This window comes from Quercus lobata, chromosome 11 (genome assembly GCF_001633185.2).
Source record: "Quercus lobata isolate SW786 chromosome 11, ValleyOak3.0 Primary Assembly, whole genome shotgun sequence".
In the NCBI taxonomy this organism is placed as follows: Eukaryota; Viridiplantae; Streptophyta; class Magnoliopsida; order Fagales; family Fagaceae; genus Quercus; species Quercus lobata.
The window spans coordinates 41,358,601-41,376,440 of record NC_044914.1 but is presented as its reverse complement, the minus strand read 5'-3'; the positions used below and the strand labels follow the sequence as shown (position 1 = coordinate 41,376,440).

Below are 17,840 nucleotides of genomic sequence, written 5' to 3'. Positions count from 1 at the left end.
CATATGAGGCTAGGGCGGGATCAACTTCGTCCAGTATGCTCACCATTGATAGGGTTCGGAGGAATGAAGGTGCAGGCCGTAGGCACCATTACATTACCAGTAGTGGTAGGGTCATACCGGCAGTAGATAACTAGGGAAGTCAATTTCCTCGTGGTGGATTGTTTGTCCTCATACAATGCCATTATTGGAAGACTAACTCTGAACAGTTGGAAGGCGATAACATCTACCTACCATCTATCAGTCAAATTCCCGATGAAGTATGGGATAGGGTAAGCACAAAGAGATCAGTTGGCAGCTAGAGAATGCTATTTAGCCATGATGGCTTTGGACGAACAGGTGCAGACAATGAGTATTGAGGAAAGAAGGGTTGTTGTAGAGCCCACAGAAGTACTGAAAGATGTTCTTTTGCAAGAAGATGATCCCGAGAAATTTACCAAAATTGGAACAGGTATGAAGAAGAAGGCAAGAAAAGAACTCATCCAGTTCTTAAGAAAGAGTATCGATGTTTTTGCATTGAGTCATGACGACATACCGGGAATTGATCCAAGTGTAATCACTCATCGATTAAATGTGTACCCTTTTTCTAAACCTATTTGTTAGAAGAAGAGGGTGTTCGCTCCTGAGCGAGATAAGACAATCAAGGAAGAGGTTCAGAAACTGACTACGACACAGTTTATTAAGGAAGTCTATTTCTCGAATTGGTTAGCCAATGTGGTGATGGTGAAGAAAGCAAATGGCAAGTGGAGAATGTACATAGATTTCACTGACTTGAACAAGGCTTGTCCCAAGGATAGTTATCCTTTGCCACGCATTGATCAATTGGTGGACTTTACGGCTGGCCATCAGTTGTTGAGCTTCATGGATGCCTTCTCAGGATATAATCAGATAAAGATGGATGAAGTTAATCAAGAAAAGACCTCCTTCATTACCAGCCAAGGCTTGTTTTGCTACAAAGTGATGCCCTTTAGTTTAAAGAACACAAAGGCAACTTATCAAAGGTTGATAAATCATATGTTTTGTCCACAGATAGGATGGAATATAGAGGTCTATGTCGATGACATGCTTGTGAAGAGCATAGACAAGGGAAGCCATTTGGACGATCTACAAGAAACCTTTGAAACACCTAGGCGATATAAGATGAAATTGAACCCAAGTAAGTATGCATTCGGAGTATCGTCAGGAAAGTTTCTGGGGTTCATGGTTTTGCAAAGAGGAATCGAGGTGAATCCAGACAAGATCCAAGCCATATTGGACATGGAACCACCAAAGAATATCAAGAAAGTCCAATCCCTCACTGGATGAGTTGCTGCTTTGAACAGGTTTGTTTCGAAAGCCACAGACAAATGTTTACCTTTCTTCAAAGTCCTCAGGAAGGCATTCGAATGGACAGATGAATGTCGAAAGGCCTTCCAAGACCTGAAGGACTATCTCACTACAGCTCCATTATTAAGTCCGTCCGTGCAAGGAGAAGAACTGTACCTGTACTTAGCGATGTCTCCACATGCTATAAGTTTAGCTTTAATCAGAGAGGAAGGGAAAGCACAAAAACCTGTGTACTACACTAGCCGAGCACTCAGAGGAGCAGAGGGAAGGTAACTACTTATAGAGAAGTTGGCTTTTGCACTGATAACAGCTTCTAGAAAGTTAAGACATTACTTATAAGTTCATGTCATCAATGTCATGACAGACCATCCGCTTAAGAAGGCAATGAATAAGCTGGAAGCTGTAGGATGGCTGATTCAATGGACGGTGGAACTTAGTGAATTCGACATTCAGTACCAACTGAGAAATGCAATAAAGGCTCAAGTCCTAGCAGATTTCATTGCAAGGATCTTGGGGAAAGAGAGTACAACAAAAAATGGGTCGTCCATGTAGATGGATCGTCTACATTGTATGTTGGGGGAATAGGAGTTGTTTTGCAGTCACTAGAAGGAGACAAATTAAAGTACAAGGCTCGTTTGCAATACCAAACTACTAATAATGAAGTGGAGTATGAATCCTTTTTAAAGGGGTTGGAGTTGGTAAGTCTGTAGAAGTAGACTCAATACTTGTCTTGGGAGACTCTTAGTTGGTCATAGGCCAAGTAAATGGGATATGTGAAGCCAAGGAAGACAGAATGAAGAAATATCTAAAGAAGGTAGTGCGCCTTGTGAAGAAATTCAAAAAAACTAATTTCATTCAAATTCCAAGGGAAGAGAATGTGGAAGCAGATATTCTGGCAAAGGAAGCGTCTGCGAATGAAGCAATGGACGAGTTGGATGCAGTACAATACATGCCTAGTATAGACCTTCTAGAGATGCTGCAGATAAAGGGTGATGAAAATTGGATGACCCCAATAGTGTCATACTTGAAGGACGGAAAGCTTCCAGAAGAAGAGGACGAAGCTAGGAAGCTCAGGGTCAAATCAGCCAGGTACATACTTATGGACGAAGTGTTATACAAAAGAGGTTTTTCCCAGCCTCTACTAAGGTGTTTGGCTCCGGACGAGGCAAATTACATGTTGAGGGAGGTTCATGAAGAACATGTGGTAACCATTCGGGAGCCAGATCACTCGTCCATAAAGTCATCCGTAGCGGATTCTATTGGCCAACTATCCAAGTTGATGCTAAGGCATATGTTAAAGTATGTGATCAATGTCAGCGCTTCAGCAACGTTCCTAGATAGCCAGCATAATATCTCACGCCAATGATGGCCCCTTGGCCTTTCGCGCAATGAGGACTGGACATTTTGGGGCCCTTTCCAACTGGAACTCGACAAATGAAATTTTTGGTGGTAGGAATAGATTACTTCACAAAATAGGTGGAAGCTAAACCTTTAGCAAAAATTACACAACATAATGTCAAGAACTTCATCTAGAAGAACATTGTATGCAGATTCGGGGTACCTAGGGTACTAGTGTTTGACAATGGACGACAGTTTGACAACACACCTTTCAGGGAATTTTGTGAACAGCTTAGAATAAAGAACCATTACTCCTCACCCTCCCACCCACAGGCCAATGGCCAGGCAGAAGTAACAAACCGATCCTTGTTGAAGATCATCAAGACTCGGCTCGAAGGGGCAAAGGGAGTATGGCCGGATGAGTTACCAGGTGTTTTATGGGCTTACAGAATGACAGTGAGAACTCCAACAGGGGAAACTCCTTTTAAACTAGCCTATGGAATTGAAGCAGTTATACTGACAAAAGTACATATGACGAGCCACAGAGTGAGGAAGTATCAAGCTGAAGAAAATGAAGAATAGCTCCGTCTTAACCTTGACCTTATGGACAAAGTCAGGATGGATGCAGAATAGAGAACAGCGAGGTACAAAAATCTTATGGTAAGACAATATGATGCCATGGTGAAGCCTAGGCGCTTCAACATCGGGGATCTCGTCCTGAAGAGGGTTATCTTGGCAACAAGAAACCCGGCCTATGGGAAACTAGGGCCAAATTGGGAAGGACCTTATAGGGTTATCAACTGCAAGAGGCAAAGATCCTACTATTTGGAAGCTTTGGATGGGCGGAGGCTAGAACACCCTTGGAATGTTGAGCACCTAAGGAAATACCATCAATTAGTGCTGACTCTTGACGAAAGTGGCCTTGGACGAGATACCTGGACAAGGGGAAGCATCTCATGTTTGTTTACTACTATTATGTGTTTTAAATATTTTAATAATCCCCTAGAAAGTACATTAGTGTTTTCACTTTTGTGCTATTCATGGACAAGTTGGTTTGTATTTTTAATTCCTTAAGGCACTAGCTCACGAGCATATGCCATGCCTGTGGACGAATGTTTACATAAGTTTGGATTTTCAGATATATATATGATGTATTTTCAAGTATATTGTGTGGGAATCCTTTATTTTTTTATATTCATTCAGAATGATCCACAAAAAAAGCAAATAAGCATGGACGAATGAAATCCTTGGACGCAAGGATGTATTGTCCATAAGCTTTCCTTAAAAGGAAAAATAAAACAAGGTACATCCGTCCAAAGCTTAAGATGAGATGAAACCTGAGTTAAAATGAAACAAGGTACATCCGTCCAAAGCTTAAGACGAGATGAAACCTGAGTTAAAATGAAACAAGGTACATTCGTCCAAAGCTTAAGACGAGATGAAACCTGAGTTAAAGTTAAAATAGAAGGTATATCCATCTAAAGCTCAAGACGAGATGAAATCCTAGAAATGGCTGTCCAAAACATGGACGAACAAAGACTGCAAAAACACAAGCCCATAAATGAATCTAACCAGTGTAACAATCCATTGCATGGATGAGAAATTGCTGGGAAGTCTTATCAAGGACGGAAATATGGTCGTCCCTAAATTTGAATAATGAATAAAAGCTAACCAAAAAGGAAGTTATTCATAGAAGAACTGTACATAAGCTAAAAGGATTCAATTTTCTCTCTTTCGGTGATGTAATAAGAAATTCACCCCTATACTCAAGACGAGGCAAACTAAATTCCTGGGTGAATGAACCACACAGCCACAAAAATGATATGAATAATGAAAATAAAATTTCATACATAAAACAGGAAATGTATGTGTTCAAACACAATGGAAGGTGAAAATAGAAAATATTCATTTGTTCATGGAATTTAAAGAAGGGTGGACGACCTGCGTCCAAAAAAACCCTTAAGTTGTGAAAATAAAACTAACTGTATATAAGACTCATCCATAATCTTGGACGAGACAATTGTACTTGTATAAACTTGAATAAAAGAAGTAAAGAACAAAGCCCAAAACAACAGGCACTTCCAGATAAAGGTAAATAAAAGTAAAGTAAATTTTCTAAGGAAAATGCAATCACTTGGGCAAGCTAGTCTTGGGGTCATCCTGGGTCACTTCAGTGTTAGCATCGTCCATTATGTTGATGTCCTCAGAACTCGTCTGCAATAAGGAACTTTCAGTAGCGAGGGGAAGCTTAAAAGAATTGAAGTCCAAGTCAGGATATGTCTCCTTAGCATCAGCATGAAAGTCCTCATAGCCAGCTACATAGTGGCTGTCTAGACGATTCTTGTACTCGTCAGACTTCTTAAAGGCTACTACGGCTTCTTCACGTGCTTTCTCTAAGGACGAGGCAAACTCAGAGACTTGTCTTTTGAGATGGACGATATGGGTATCCTTCTCCAAGTTATTAGCTTTAAGCTCTTCCACCTCGTTTTTCAGCTTCGTCTCACTTCCTTGTAGACGATTAAAATCCTCAGTCAACCTAAGGACCTCCCCCTTTTTAGCAGAACTTCATTGTTCAGCTCTTTAGCTTTGTCCTTAGCCGTCTTGGCCTCTGTAGCAAGCTCCTTAGCTTGGCAGGTTGCTGTATAAAATTTTGACATAGCCTGCATATGGACGAAAGGGAGTTAGACATCCTAATCAAATTAAAATTTAAAAAAAAAAAAAAAAAATTTACATACAAGGACAAGGGAAATACTTACCTTAAAAAGGTCATGGATGCCAGAACGTTCAAACTCCTTCACTGACATGTTGTAGCATTCATTAACTTCACGCTTAGTGATGATTCCTTTGAACGTCCTCCATGCGTAACCCTCGTCCAGAACCAGATTGGAAGGACGATCAGAGGGCTCCGACAAACTAGGCTTACGAGAAGCTTTGGGTGGAGGGGGAGGATCAATCTGGACGGGATGAATTGTTTGGACAGGCTCTACATCCACCAGAGGGTCGTCCAAGTTCACTGTCGGAGGTGTAAACTTGGGGACCTTGGGAAGGGAAGTCTTACCAGGCTTTTGCTTCTTAGGGCCTCGACGACTTGGAAGGTCGTCCAGGTCCACGGCATTGGATATCGACTTAGACTTCCTCTTCCCAGCCTGGATGGAAGTCACTTGGACAGTTGGGGGTGCAGTAACATCCTCATCCCCACTAGTTACTGTTTTTTCTTTGTTTTCCCTCATTGTAGTTATCCCTGTGACGAGGAAAATCAATTAAAAAAAAAAAGAAATGAAATAAAGTGGACGATACTTACTTCGACGGGTAGTCTCCTCGTGACTGAGGTTCTCTGTAGTAGGCACTGGGCCAAGTCCCTAAGCTGCTAAACGACTGAGATTTACCAAATCGTGGAATGTTCTCCCAAGGAAGGTATGAACCACGTCTATCTGGTCCAAGTAAAATTTGTCCAAACGTGGACGAACAATAGTTGCATCACTGAGAGAAAGAGTTAGACGATTGAAAGATAGGAAAAATGTAAGGAGAAACGAAATAAAATGGAAAGAAAACATACCTTCAGGACGAAGACGACCTAGAGGGTTGGTAAAAGGTGGGAAAGGGGGATTACCCACAGCTGGGTCCCTAGCCCAATTTCCAGAAATAACAAAAAATTCTTTTTTCCAAAGTCGGTCAGACGAGCTACAGTCCTTAATTAAACTGTAATAAGAGCCCCTGGACGAGAACTGGTAAAAACCAGCAGATTTCTTTATCTCCGAGGGCTTATAACAGTAAAGGAACTCGTCCACCGTAATTGGACGATTCCCTTCCAATGCCTTACGCCATAGCACTTGCATGGCTACTATTGTCCTCCAACCATTAGGGTTGAGCTGGTTAGGTCCAATACCTAACCTTTGGAAGAGGTCTCTGCAGAAGGAATTTAGAGGGAACCTAAGGTCAGTTAAAAGGTAAGAAGTGCATACCCCTAAACCAGAGGAAGAAGAACAATACCATTCTCTAGCCTTGGGTAGACGAGAGTTAAGCTCTTTAGGAATTTGGTATCTATCTACAAGAGTTTTTAACTTGGCAGCATCTAAGGTGGATGCTACCTCTGGGGCACAACTATAAATGACTTCTTCCTCATCCTCTTCCTCATCTTGAGGAGGGCTAGATGGCTGTCTGGACGAGCTAGCCCCAGATCCAGAGGCTATCCTACGTTGTAGGTCCTGAAATTCCTCTAAAGGAATGCCAGGAACCCTAGACGAGTAATGCTTGTCTAAGGAATTGCTACAGGATAAGCTATCTACACTACTCTCCTCACTACCCTCATTCCCAGAAGAACCATCCTGATACTCGTCTATCTCCATTTCTAAACTACTAGACGAAGAAATGGTTGAAATGTGGAAAGATTTAAGATGAAAACCTAAAAAGAAAGAGGAAATACCTGATAGAACTAGGAGGAGAGCTAGACGAGGCTCTTGGACGAAATGGCAGAAGAGAAAATGAGAGGAAAGTAAGGGGCATGAAAGAGAATGCACTATTTATAGACCCTAGCAACAGGGTTAGTGAAACGACGCTCGCCACTCAAAAATTGACACGTGGCGGTTCCTTTGGGAAACAGGATCGACACGACTGGCGAACCAACAGCTTCGCTACACATGGCTCACAAAAAGTGAAATTTTATTAAAATCACAACATTATCCTAGACGACCCTTTGAACAACGGGGCAACTGATAGGGAAGTTGAAAATTAGTCCAACTCTAGTTCGTCCAAAGGCATCGTCCAGAGCCAATAGAGCAAGTTGGACCAAGAATCAGCCTAGAAGAAGGAAAAATGTTCATGGACATTTTTACTAACTCTTGATCAGTGAAGTCTCCCATGGACGATAAACTCGTCCATGAAGGTTGTCCATGGACAATCATCAGATGTCCAGGGACGACCAAATCATCATACACTAGACGGACGAATATGCAACACTTAGAAAACTTTCGACTCTTTGTAGCGGTTACTAAACCCGTAGCTATTGCCATGAATCCCTGAAATGAGTTAACTTCTGTTAGCGGTTACAACTTTAGTAGCCGTTGAGGAAGTTAACTCCAGACTCATTGGCTTCCACAAATCTTGGGGAGGTTATTGGACAAATAATCGTCCCTAGGATCTCTATATAAAGGACCAGTCTGAACCCAAGAGAGGTAAGAACATTTTGAGACTTGACTCCCAAAAAGTTGGAACTTCATTCCTGTGAGACTAACTTTGCCATCGGAGGGGGTTTGGCCGGTCTTTTTCGATCCCCTTTTTGACAACGTTTGCTTTTTGTAGGCCTTCCACCATTTAGTAGCCCACCGAAGCCAGAGCATCCACCTTACTGATTCGAAGCGATATCAGAACCGGCAAATGTGAGAAAAAAAATAAGGGAACCACCAAATGTGAGAACATAACTGTCAAAGGTGATGTTAGAACAGCACAATATGAGGATGGAACCGTCAAATATGAGAAAATAGTAAGGGAACCATAGAATGTAACAAAAATATAGTCATAATTGATGTTGGTACTGTGCAATATGAGAATGATACCATCAAATATGAGAAAAAATAAGGGAACCACCGAATGTGACAAAAGTACAGTCACATGTGATGTTGGTATTGCGCAATGTGAGGATGGTACCGTAAAATGTGAGGAAAAAAATAAGGGAACTACCGAATGTGACAAAAGTACAGTCACATGCGATGTTGGTACTGTGCAATATGAGGTTGGTACCATAAAATGTAAGGAAAAAAAATAAGGGAACCACCGAATGTAACAAAATACAGTCACATGTGATATTGGTACTGTATAATGTGAGGAAAGTACCATCAAATGTGAGAAAAAAATAAAGAAACTACCAAATGACAAAATACAGTCACATGTGATGTTTGTACTATACAATATAAGGATGGTACCATCAAATGTGAGAAAAAACTAAAGGAACCACCGAATGTGACAAAAGTACAGTCACATGTGATGTTGGTACTGTGTAATGTGAGGATGGTACCATCAAAATGTGAGGATGGTACCATCAAAATGTGAGAAAAAAATAAAGGAACCACTGAATGTGGCAAAAGTACAGTCACATGTGATGTTAGTACTGTGCAATGTGAGGATGATACCATCATATGTGACAAAATATAGTCAAATGTGACAAAATATAGTCAAATGTGATGTTGTTACTACATAATGTGAGGATGGTACCATCAAATGTAAGAAAAAAAATAAAGGAACTACTGAATGTGACAAAAGTATAGTCACATGTGATGTTGGTACTGCGCAATGTGAAGATGGTACCATCAAATGTGAGAAAAAATAAGGGAACCACCAAATGTGACGAAAGTACAATCACATGTGATGTTAGTACTACACAATATGAGGATTGTGCCATCAAATGTGAGAAAAAAATAAAGGAACCATCGAATATGATAAAAGTACAGTCACATATGATATTAATACTATACAATGTGAGGATAGTACCATCAAATGTGAGAAAAAAAATAAGGGAATTACCGAATGTGACAAAAGTACAATCACATGTGATGTTAGTACTATACAATGTGAGGATGGTACCATCAAATGTGAGAAAAAAAAAAAAAAACCATCAAATGTGACAAAAGTACAGTCACATATGATGTTGGTACTGCATAATATAAGAATGGTACCATCAAATGTAAGAAAAAATAAGGGAATCACCGAATGTAACAAAAGTAGAATCACATGTGATGTTAGTACTACACAATGTGAGGATAATACCATCAAATGTGATGTTTTGGTAACCTGATATAGCAGGTTGCCTACTAGTGGGTACCGTACCAAAAAAAAAAAAAAAAAAAGATGGGGTACTATAGAATTACCCGTCTTCCACATATCTCTTTTTTTTTTTTTTTCATCAACTCATTCGCTTGTTCGTTATCTTCTTATTTTTCCTTTTCTTCACTTTCCTCCACACACATCCACATGGGTCTCTTTCTCTTGCTCTCTCTATGCCACAAAATGAAGAGCAGCATTGTAGCACCAAGCCACCAAAACATAAGCTCCACCATGCCATAGTTACAGACCTTAGTTTTCACTGTCACACATAACCCCATCATGACATCCTCAACTAAACCCACAAATCAAGCCTCAGCCTTTACAACTCCAATCGGACCTTCCATCTTCAACGATCTCCTTCACTATGCCGCCACTTCCAATTCCCCAACTCTGCTAGTGAGTCTCTTTTCTAACTATATTTTTTGTTAGAGATTTGGGTAAAATTGGGATTAAAAAAGGCTAAGGACATTAGCTATAAGATTGAGAATAACATTATATTCATTGAATAATTATAAAATTTGGAATACAAATTTGTGAAGTAATACACAACTTTTCCTTATTTGTGGTTCGTGAAAACTTACCTTGGCTGTGGACAAAGGACAGCTATTGAACACAAGGTTACTGCCAATGTGAGAAATTGAGATTGTCTTTATAATTATTTCAAGTAATAAGAGAGAGAGAGAATAGAGAGAAGCTCAAAAGTTGGAGAAGATATAAAGATTGAGGAAGCATATTAGAATCTTCTCAAAAAAAAAAAAAAAAGGAAGCATATTAGAAAGGGGAAAATAACAAATGAAAAAAAAGGGAGGTATTTAAGTATAACTCCAATGACTCGTTTGTGTTTATTGTACTAACACATATTGGATATGTTTTTTATTTAAATTTTTTGTTAGGAGGAGAACCATATCAATCGTGTATACATTAATACATGTATGGTATTGTAACGGTAATATTGGTAGACAACTAATTGACCACTTACCATTTTTATTTCACCACTCAATTGATTTACACATTGTCTTTTTGATTTCTTTTAGTATCCATAAAATTGTCTATTCAAATCTCTCTTCTATATTTTTCTATAAATATATATGTCAACTAATAGTAATAGGTCATAATGAGGGAATTTAAAAAGTATAAGTGATTTAATTTATAGTATTAGTTAACCGGCCCATGATTCTCGACCAAAATAAAATTATCCGGCCCATGATTTGTCTATTCAAATCTCTCTTCTATATTTTGTCATAAATACATATGTCCACTAATAGTGATTTAATTATGATATTAGTATTTCTTCCTTTCATATAAACTAGTGTGTAATCTCGTGTATATGCACAGATACATTTAAAAACAATCACAATTTATATATATATATATATATATTTAGAATCTAATTAGATCTAGACTATTCTATTTTTGCATTCAATAATTTACTTGTCATAAAAATTAAAAAAAATTAGATGGAATACATGCCCAAAATTGAATTTCAATTAAAATTCAATACCTTTTTTTTTTTTTTTGTGTGTGTTGTGTGTGTGCGTGTGTTTGGGAGAGAGTTTTAACTTATGAATTTCAATTAAAATTCAATACCTTTTTTTTTTTTTTTTTGGTGTTTGGGAGAGAGTTTTAACTTATGGTATCTGCTCCTAATGATAATTCTTTATCATCAGACCAAAATACCAATCAGTTTTTGGTATAGACAGGAATTGAACCCCAGATCTCTTATACAACCATCAGAGACTTTACCAGTTGAGTTAACTGGAACCCACGTTCCAATTTGAAATCTAATTGAATTTTCTCTCAGTTTTACCAATTATTATTGTGGGGGTAACAGATCGGGGAGCCCACACTAATATACATGTTGGGCCAAGGGCCCAGTCCAAAGGAGAACCCCTCCTTGGCCATGGGAAGAATCCTTCCTCGGCCATATCTGGCCGAGGACAAAGGGAACGGCCTATCACTAAGAGTGGCACTCCGGGTCATTTCATGGAATAGAAAAAGTACTAAGACAAAAAAGAACAACGGAAAGAATGAAAATATCTAAAGGAAAGCTGCCATTATTGCATTCAGTGCTCTGTACCTGACAGAGCCATGCTTTTCTACTTTTACAACCACTCCCAACAACTTTACAGCTTTGGGGAGGGGTTGATGGGACAAGTATCAGCACTATGAATCTAAATCGGGGGGAAGAAAACCAATATAAAAAGGGGGGGGGGGTGAAGGGAGGCAATGGGGAGGACCCTGAAATCCCTACCACTAAACGTGTACCAGAAAAAGCTTCTCGGATTGTGCCGAGGAACCAGCCTTCCTTGATAAACTCAGTTCATCTTTGCTTAACTGTCATGAACACCATATTAACTATTACCCATGTACTAAGGCCTAACTCTTCGACTCACTCTCTACAAATTTAATGTATCTGGCTCACAGGTCTAAGATCTCATACATCTTAGGTTTTGACTGTAAAACGTGATCCTACAATTATATATATAGATAACGTGCATTATAATTTGAGTTTCCCCATAATGTGGGTGATTGCCTACCGCTTATACATAAACCTATAATTTTTTCTGTACTACTCATATACTTTCACATTACAATTATGAGAAAAAAGTTGTAAAATAATTTGTAGTTTTATATTTTTTCTCTTTTAAATTTTTGTAATTTAAAATTTTATCTTAAAAATTTTATTGCTTTAGTGCATGTCTTCCACATTATATTTTTTTACCTGAATGCATGTCTTCCACATATCTCTTTTTTTTCTTTTTTCTCATCCACTCATTCACGTGTTCATTGTCTTCATATTTTTCCTTTTCTTCACTTTCCTCCACACACATCCACACGGGTCTCTTTCTCTCGCTCTCTCTATGCCCCAAAACATAAGCTTCACCATGCCATAGTTACAGACCTTAGTTTTCACTGTCACACATAACCCCACCGTGACAACCTCAACTAAACCCACAAATCAAGCCTCAGCCTTAACAACTCCAATCTGGCCTTCCATCTTCAATGATCTCCTTCACTACGCCCCCACTTCCGATTCCCCAACTCCGCTAGTGAGTTTCTTTTCTAACAAAAAACTGAAACCCACATCTCAAGTTCTCAACCCGCCCTCCCTCTGACCTCTGCCCGCTGCCCTCTGTCCCTCGCCGGAGCTAGATCGGACCGATCGGCGAGCTCCATAGACGTAGACGCCGTGCCCTGTCCCTTCCGATCTCTCTCTCTCTCTTTCGGCGTGGACAACAGGTCCGACCACTTCTCTTCTCTCTCTCTCTCTCTCTCTCTCTCTCTGTGTTTATTTATTTATTTATTTTTTAGATATTTGGGTGAATGAGTGTACTGTTACTCATTTATAAGTAATAACGCTTATTTATTTAAATCCCACTCTTACTGTCAAAGTGTCACTGTGTTATACTTTTTATTATGATTTTTTTATTATTATGATTTTTTTTTTTTTTTTGTTTCTTAACTCAGCATTTTGTTTTCCCTTATAAAGTATAATGTTTATTATGAATTTAGTGAATTTTGTTTTTGTGTGTCCTGCTATAGTTTTATTTATTTATTAAAGTTAAATATTATAGGTGATTTTACTAAAATGAATATTGAAAGTGAAAAATCAACTGAATCAGCTGCTCCTCTATGGAAATATGTTACTAAGTTGAATGTAGCCTATTTAAACTTTTGGTTTTTACTCTAAACATTTTATATGTATTATTGTACGGTTTTGGGTGTTAGTTTACTTATTTGTAGTTCTTACATAATTTAAATTCTAGACATGTATTTTATGTCTAAAAATATTAAAAAATATGCCTAAATATAAAATTTAATTAATTATTTAATTGCCGTGTCCACACTATGTCGTATCCTTACTTTTCAAAAATTGTCCATATCGTATCTGTGTCCATAGGTGTTGCGGCAATTGTAAACAAAAGAAAAAAATAGAGAAGGTTGTGTGGGTGTGAGAAAAGAGGCTCTCTTTTGTTTTCGTTTTTTGATATTTGTGGGTTGCAATTTGGAATAGTGGGAGAGGTTTGTTACTGCTTGGTTCTGTAGTTTGGTGATTTGCTCTCTCTTGGTGCATTGCAACTTTTGGATTTGATTTGTGGCTCTCTCTTTGGTTTGTGGTATTTATATTCGGTATTTGTGAACCTTTGGTTTTGTATTTGTGAGAGAGAGTTATTTGGGTGTATTTGGCATTTTGGTTTGTGAGAGTGCCTCTACACCAATTTGTATTATCCCAAATTTGATATAATGAAATTTGTTTGTCGTTGCCTATGGATGTAGGCTATTGCCGAACCACGTTAATTCTTGGTGTTTTGTGTCTATTTTCTTTTGGATTAATTTTATTCGTTCCTATTATTAGTTTAGAGATCTTTCATAAGCCTAAAATATTTTCACAATCAATGTTGGTAATTTGAGCTTCTGCTATTTTAGAACAATTAGAACTTCCATAAGGAAGTGCAAAAAGCTAGCAGATCACCATGAATTGATAAACATATAGATATGACTAGAAGAGGATGCTAATATTTTAGTTCCTTATATACTTCACCATGAATTGATAAATACATTGGTCAATTTTTTCTTACAAAACAGAGTGAGCGATAGAAACTTCTTAATAATTATATATCAATAACACGATTTTGTTGATAACTGCTCCAAATGGATTTGCTTCCACATCATTTGATAATTCAAATTTTTTTTTTTTTTAATGAAAATTTGATAATTCAAATTGTAAAATAACTTTTGATACAGGAAAAACTTTCCAGCCAAGAATGTTTGTCTTCACTCTTCAAAGAGACTTTAGACTCTTGATACAGGAAAAACTTTCCAGCTAAGAATGTTTGTCTTCACTCTTCAAAGAGACTTTAGACTCTTGATACAGGAAAAACTTTCCAGCTAAGAATTTGTGTCTTCACTCTTCAAAGAGACTTCAGACTTCTCATAGGAAAAACCTTTCCTTCATCCTTCAGGACTTTCCCTTCCCAACAATCCCTCTTCCTCTGAGAAAATATCTGAAATTGTTGTACAAGTTTTAGTGTTTTAAGCAGACATGGCAGACAGTGTTGTGAGTTTCCTGTTGGAGAACCTGGCTCGGTTGATCTCTCAAGAATCAAAATTGCTTGGGGGAGTAGAGGATCAAGTCAAGTTACTTCAGTATGAGCTGTTTCTGATCAACATCTTCCTCGAAGATACTGCGGGGAGAGAACATTACAATAAGTTCGTGAAGCAGATAGTAAGCCAAATCAGGGACGTAGCTTATGAGGCTGAGGATGTTATTGATATATTCATCATGGCTGTGACAAAGCACAGAAGAAGAAAAGGCAAGCTGGGCAAGCTGGGAAAGTTTATCCCTTCAGCTGACCGAGCAATTGCATTTCACCAGATTGCAAAAAAGATAGAGAGCATCAGGATCATCAAGAAGGAAATTAACGACAATAGCAGCAAGTACGGTGTAGAAATAGCTGAATCATCCAGAGGAGATGCAGAAGCAGAGGTGATACTGCACAGCCGCAGAAGATACGTAGAGGAAGATCAAGTGGTGGGCTTTGGTCATGACACAAAGGTATTGGTGAGGCAGCTTATTGAAGGGAGTTTGCAACTTAATGTTGTTTCAATAGTTGGAATGGGTGGCTTAGGGAAAACCACTCTTGCTAGGAAGGTCTACAACAACAATGATGTCAAGAATTTCTTTGATTTCCGTGGGTGGGTGTATGTCTCTCAAGAATATAAAATCAGAGACCTGTTGCTTGAAATTTTGAGGGGTGTGACACCAATGCCAAAACTGAAGAAGTACGTGTTGAAAGCTGAATTGAAAGAGGAATTATTTCATGTTCTGGAAGCTAGGTGCCTGAGCAAAGATAAATTGAAAAGGACACTAATTGAAGACTTGAACGATATCAAGGCAATGAATGATGAAGAATGCAGAAAGGCATTGCTTGAGTCCTTGGAACAAATACAAGACCATAAATTGCAAAAATCATTGTCGGGTTTTGTGAAAGGTATTTACAGAAACAATGGTGAAGGATGGCAAGATTTGGATGACGATGAATTGAAAACTGTGTTGTCCAAATGCTTGAAAGACAAGAGGTACCTACTTGTCATGGACGACATTTGGAAAATTGAGGCATGGAATGAGGTAAGTGTTATCTTTCCTACTAATTCCAACGGAAGTAGAATATTGATCACTAGCCGAATAAAAGAAGTGGCATTACATGCGAGTAGTCTTAGTGATAGTATGCCTCCTATTCCCCCTTATGAACTCCCATTTCTTGATGAAGATAAAAGTTGGGAGCTCTTCTCTAAGAAGGCGTTCAGGGGAGGTACATGTCCTCTAGAACTTGAAACTCTAGGGAGTCAAATTGTAAAAAGTTGCCATGGTTTACCACTTGCTATTGTGGTATTGGGGGGTCTTTTGGCAAATAAGGAGAAATCACATCGAACATGGTCGAAATATGTTGGCCATGTCAATTCGTATTTGACAGAGAATGGATCAGGTTGCATTGACGTATTGGCTCTAAGCTACAACCAGTTACCCCGACGATTGAAACCATGCTTTCTATACTTAGGTATATATCCAGAAAACTTTGAGATACCAGTGAGGCAACTAATCCGACTTTGGATAGCCGAGGGATTCATTCAACAAATTGGGAAAAGAAATATGGAGGACATTGCTGAAGACTACTTGGAGGAACTCATTGATAGGAGCTTGATTCAAATAGCAACAAAAAGGCTAGATGAAGGAGTCAAAACATGTCGTATCCATGATCTTGTACGAGACCTCTGTATAAAGGAGAGCACTGAACAGAGGTTTCTTGATGTTCATTCAGATCTTAAACTTTCACCCATAAGCAAATCTCGTAGAATTTCCACCCACATTGGCAACCAAGCATACATTTCTTCTACCCCTTGTGAGCCTTCAAATAGCTGTTCAAATAGCCGTTCTATAATAGGCTTTGGGGAGGCTGTTGAGCTTAAGAGTCCTCCTAATAAAAGCTACTTGGAATGGCTTTGCGAAAGTAATAAGTTGGTTCGGGTAGTAGAGCTTAGTAATATTGGCATCTGTTGCTTAATCCCCAAAAGGATTGAAAACCTGATCTTTTTGAGGTACTTAAGCATTAGATCTGGTGAGCTTCATGTCATTCCAGATTCCATATTCAACCTTTGGAATCTGGAGACACTGGACATGAGAAATTCTACAATGTCAATCAAAAGCGTGCCCAGGGGGATATGGAAGTTGCAAAAATTAAGACATTTGTACCTGGATGGGCCAGCATATCTACCTATAACTAACAATAAAGTGGCTTTACCCAATCTTCAAGTCCTTACTGGTATAGCTGTAGATGAAGCCAATGAGAGTCTCTTTGCCAAGGCCAGTTTTCCTATTGTAAGGAAATTGGGATTGTATTCTTTAAGACATGTACAATCAGAGATTTTGTCAAGCTTGCATTCCTTGTGTCACCTACAAACTTTGAAGATTTATAAACTCCGTCAGCTTTCAAGTCAAGTTTCATTCCAGTTTTCCCTCACAAAGATAACCCTAGTAGAAGTGGCAAACTTATCTCCAGCTGTCACAAGAGTGTTGGGTAGCCTTACCAAACTTAGAATGCTCAAAATACGAGGTTTCCTTCAAGACAACAGTGAGATGAAACTGGATTGCGATGAAAGTAGTTTTCCTCAACTTGAAGTCTTTAAAATGGAAAATATGTATGTTGTAAGATGGACTAAGGGGAGAGGTGCAATGCCAAGGCTTCAACGTTTGGTCATTAACCGTTGCGAGTTTTTTTATATGCCCCCTGACGAACTTTGTTGCTTGACTGCCTTGCGGGATGTGGAAGTTTTGCATCCCTCTGTGAAATTGGCAAACATGGTTCAACAGTTGCAAATGAGGGATGGATGTAAGCTCCAAGTCTATCCACCTTTGGACTCAACTACTTGAGAAAATAGTTGATGACTTCATCTACTGTGCTATGTATTGGTGATGCCTAAGGGTTAATGGTACTCTGTTTTGTCTGTTTGTTTAGGTTGTGATTGTATGATATGTACTTGTTAGTTGTTTCCCACCATAAATTCCTTGATTATCCTAGCTTTTAAGTCTTTCCAATAGTTAATTGGTACCCATATATATATATATATATATATCCAATAATCTATTATGTTTATGATTATAAATCCATTTTGGTTTGGAGGAAGGTATAATCTTGGGATGCTACTTAATCGAAAAGCTTATTAAGTCTGTATTTTGGGTTCAAATATATTATTGGGTAAAATATATAGTTAGTCTTTATCTTTTACATCATATGTCAATTTAGTCTTTATCTTTTCTTCTTCCTCTTGTTTATTTTATTTTTTACAAGTCTCTAACTTTTCAA

At 38.5% G+C, this 17,840-nt stretch overlaps 1 protein-coding gene across 2 annotated transcripts; it reads left to right on the top strand.

Moving 5' to 3' along the window:
• Positions 1-12,319: 12,319 nt before the first annotated feature.
• On the top strand, positions 12,320-17,686 carry LOC115967602 (disease resistance protein RPP13-like). Of its 2 annotated transcripts, none has more exons than XM_031086734.1 (2): positions 12,320-12,717; positions 14,238-17,686. In XM_031086734.1, exon 2 carries the CDS (start codon positions 14,522-14,524, stop codon positions 17,405-17,407), a length of 2,886 nt encoding a protein of 961 aa, XP_030942594.1. In that variant the 5' UTR covers positions 12,320-12,717; positions 14,238-14,521; the 3' UTR covers positions 17,408-17,686. The 2 variants fall into 2 exon arrangements, with proteins under 2 accessions (XP_030942594.1, XP_030942593.1); XM_031086733.1 differs by having other exon boundaries at positions 14,224-17,686.
• Positions 17,687-17,840: the final 154 nt, after the last annotated feature.

Bases quoted from the DNA above. Each gene is read 5' to 3' on its own strand.
- LOC115967602 (XM_031086734.1), top strand. From the start codon at position 14,522: ATGGCAGACAGTGTTGTGAGTTTCCTGTTGGAGAACCTGGCTCGGTTG.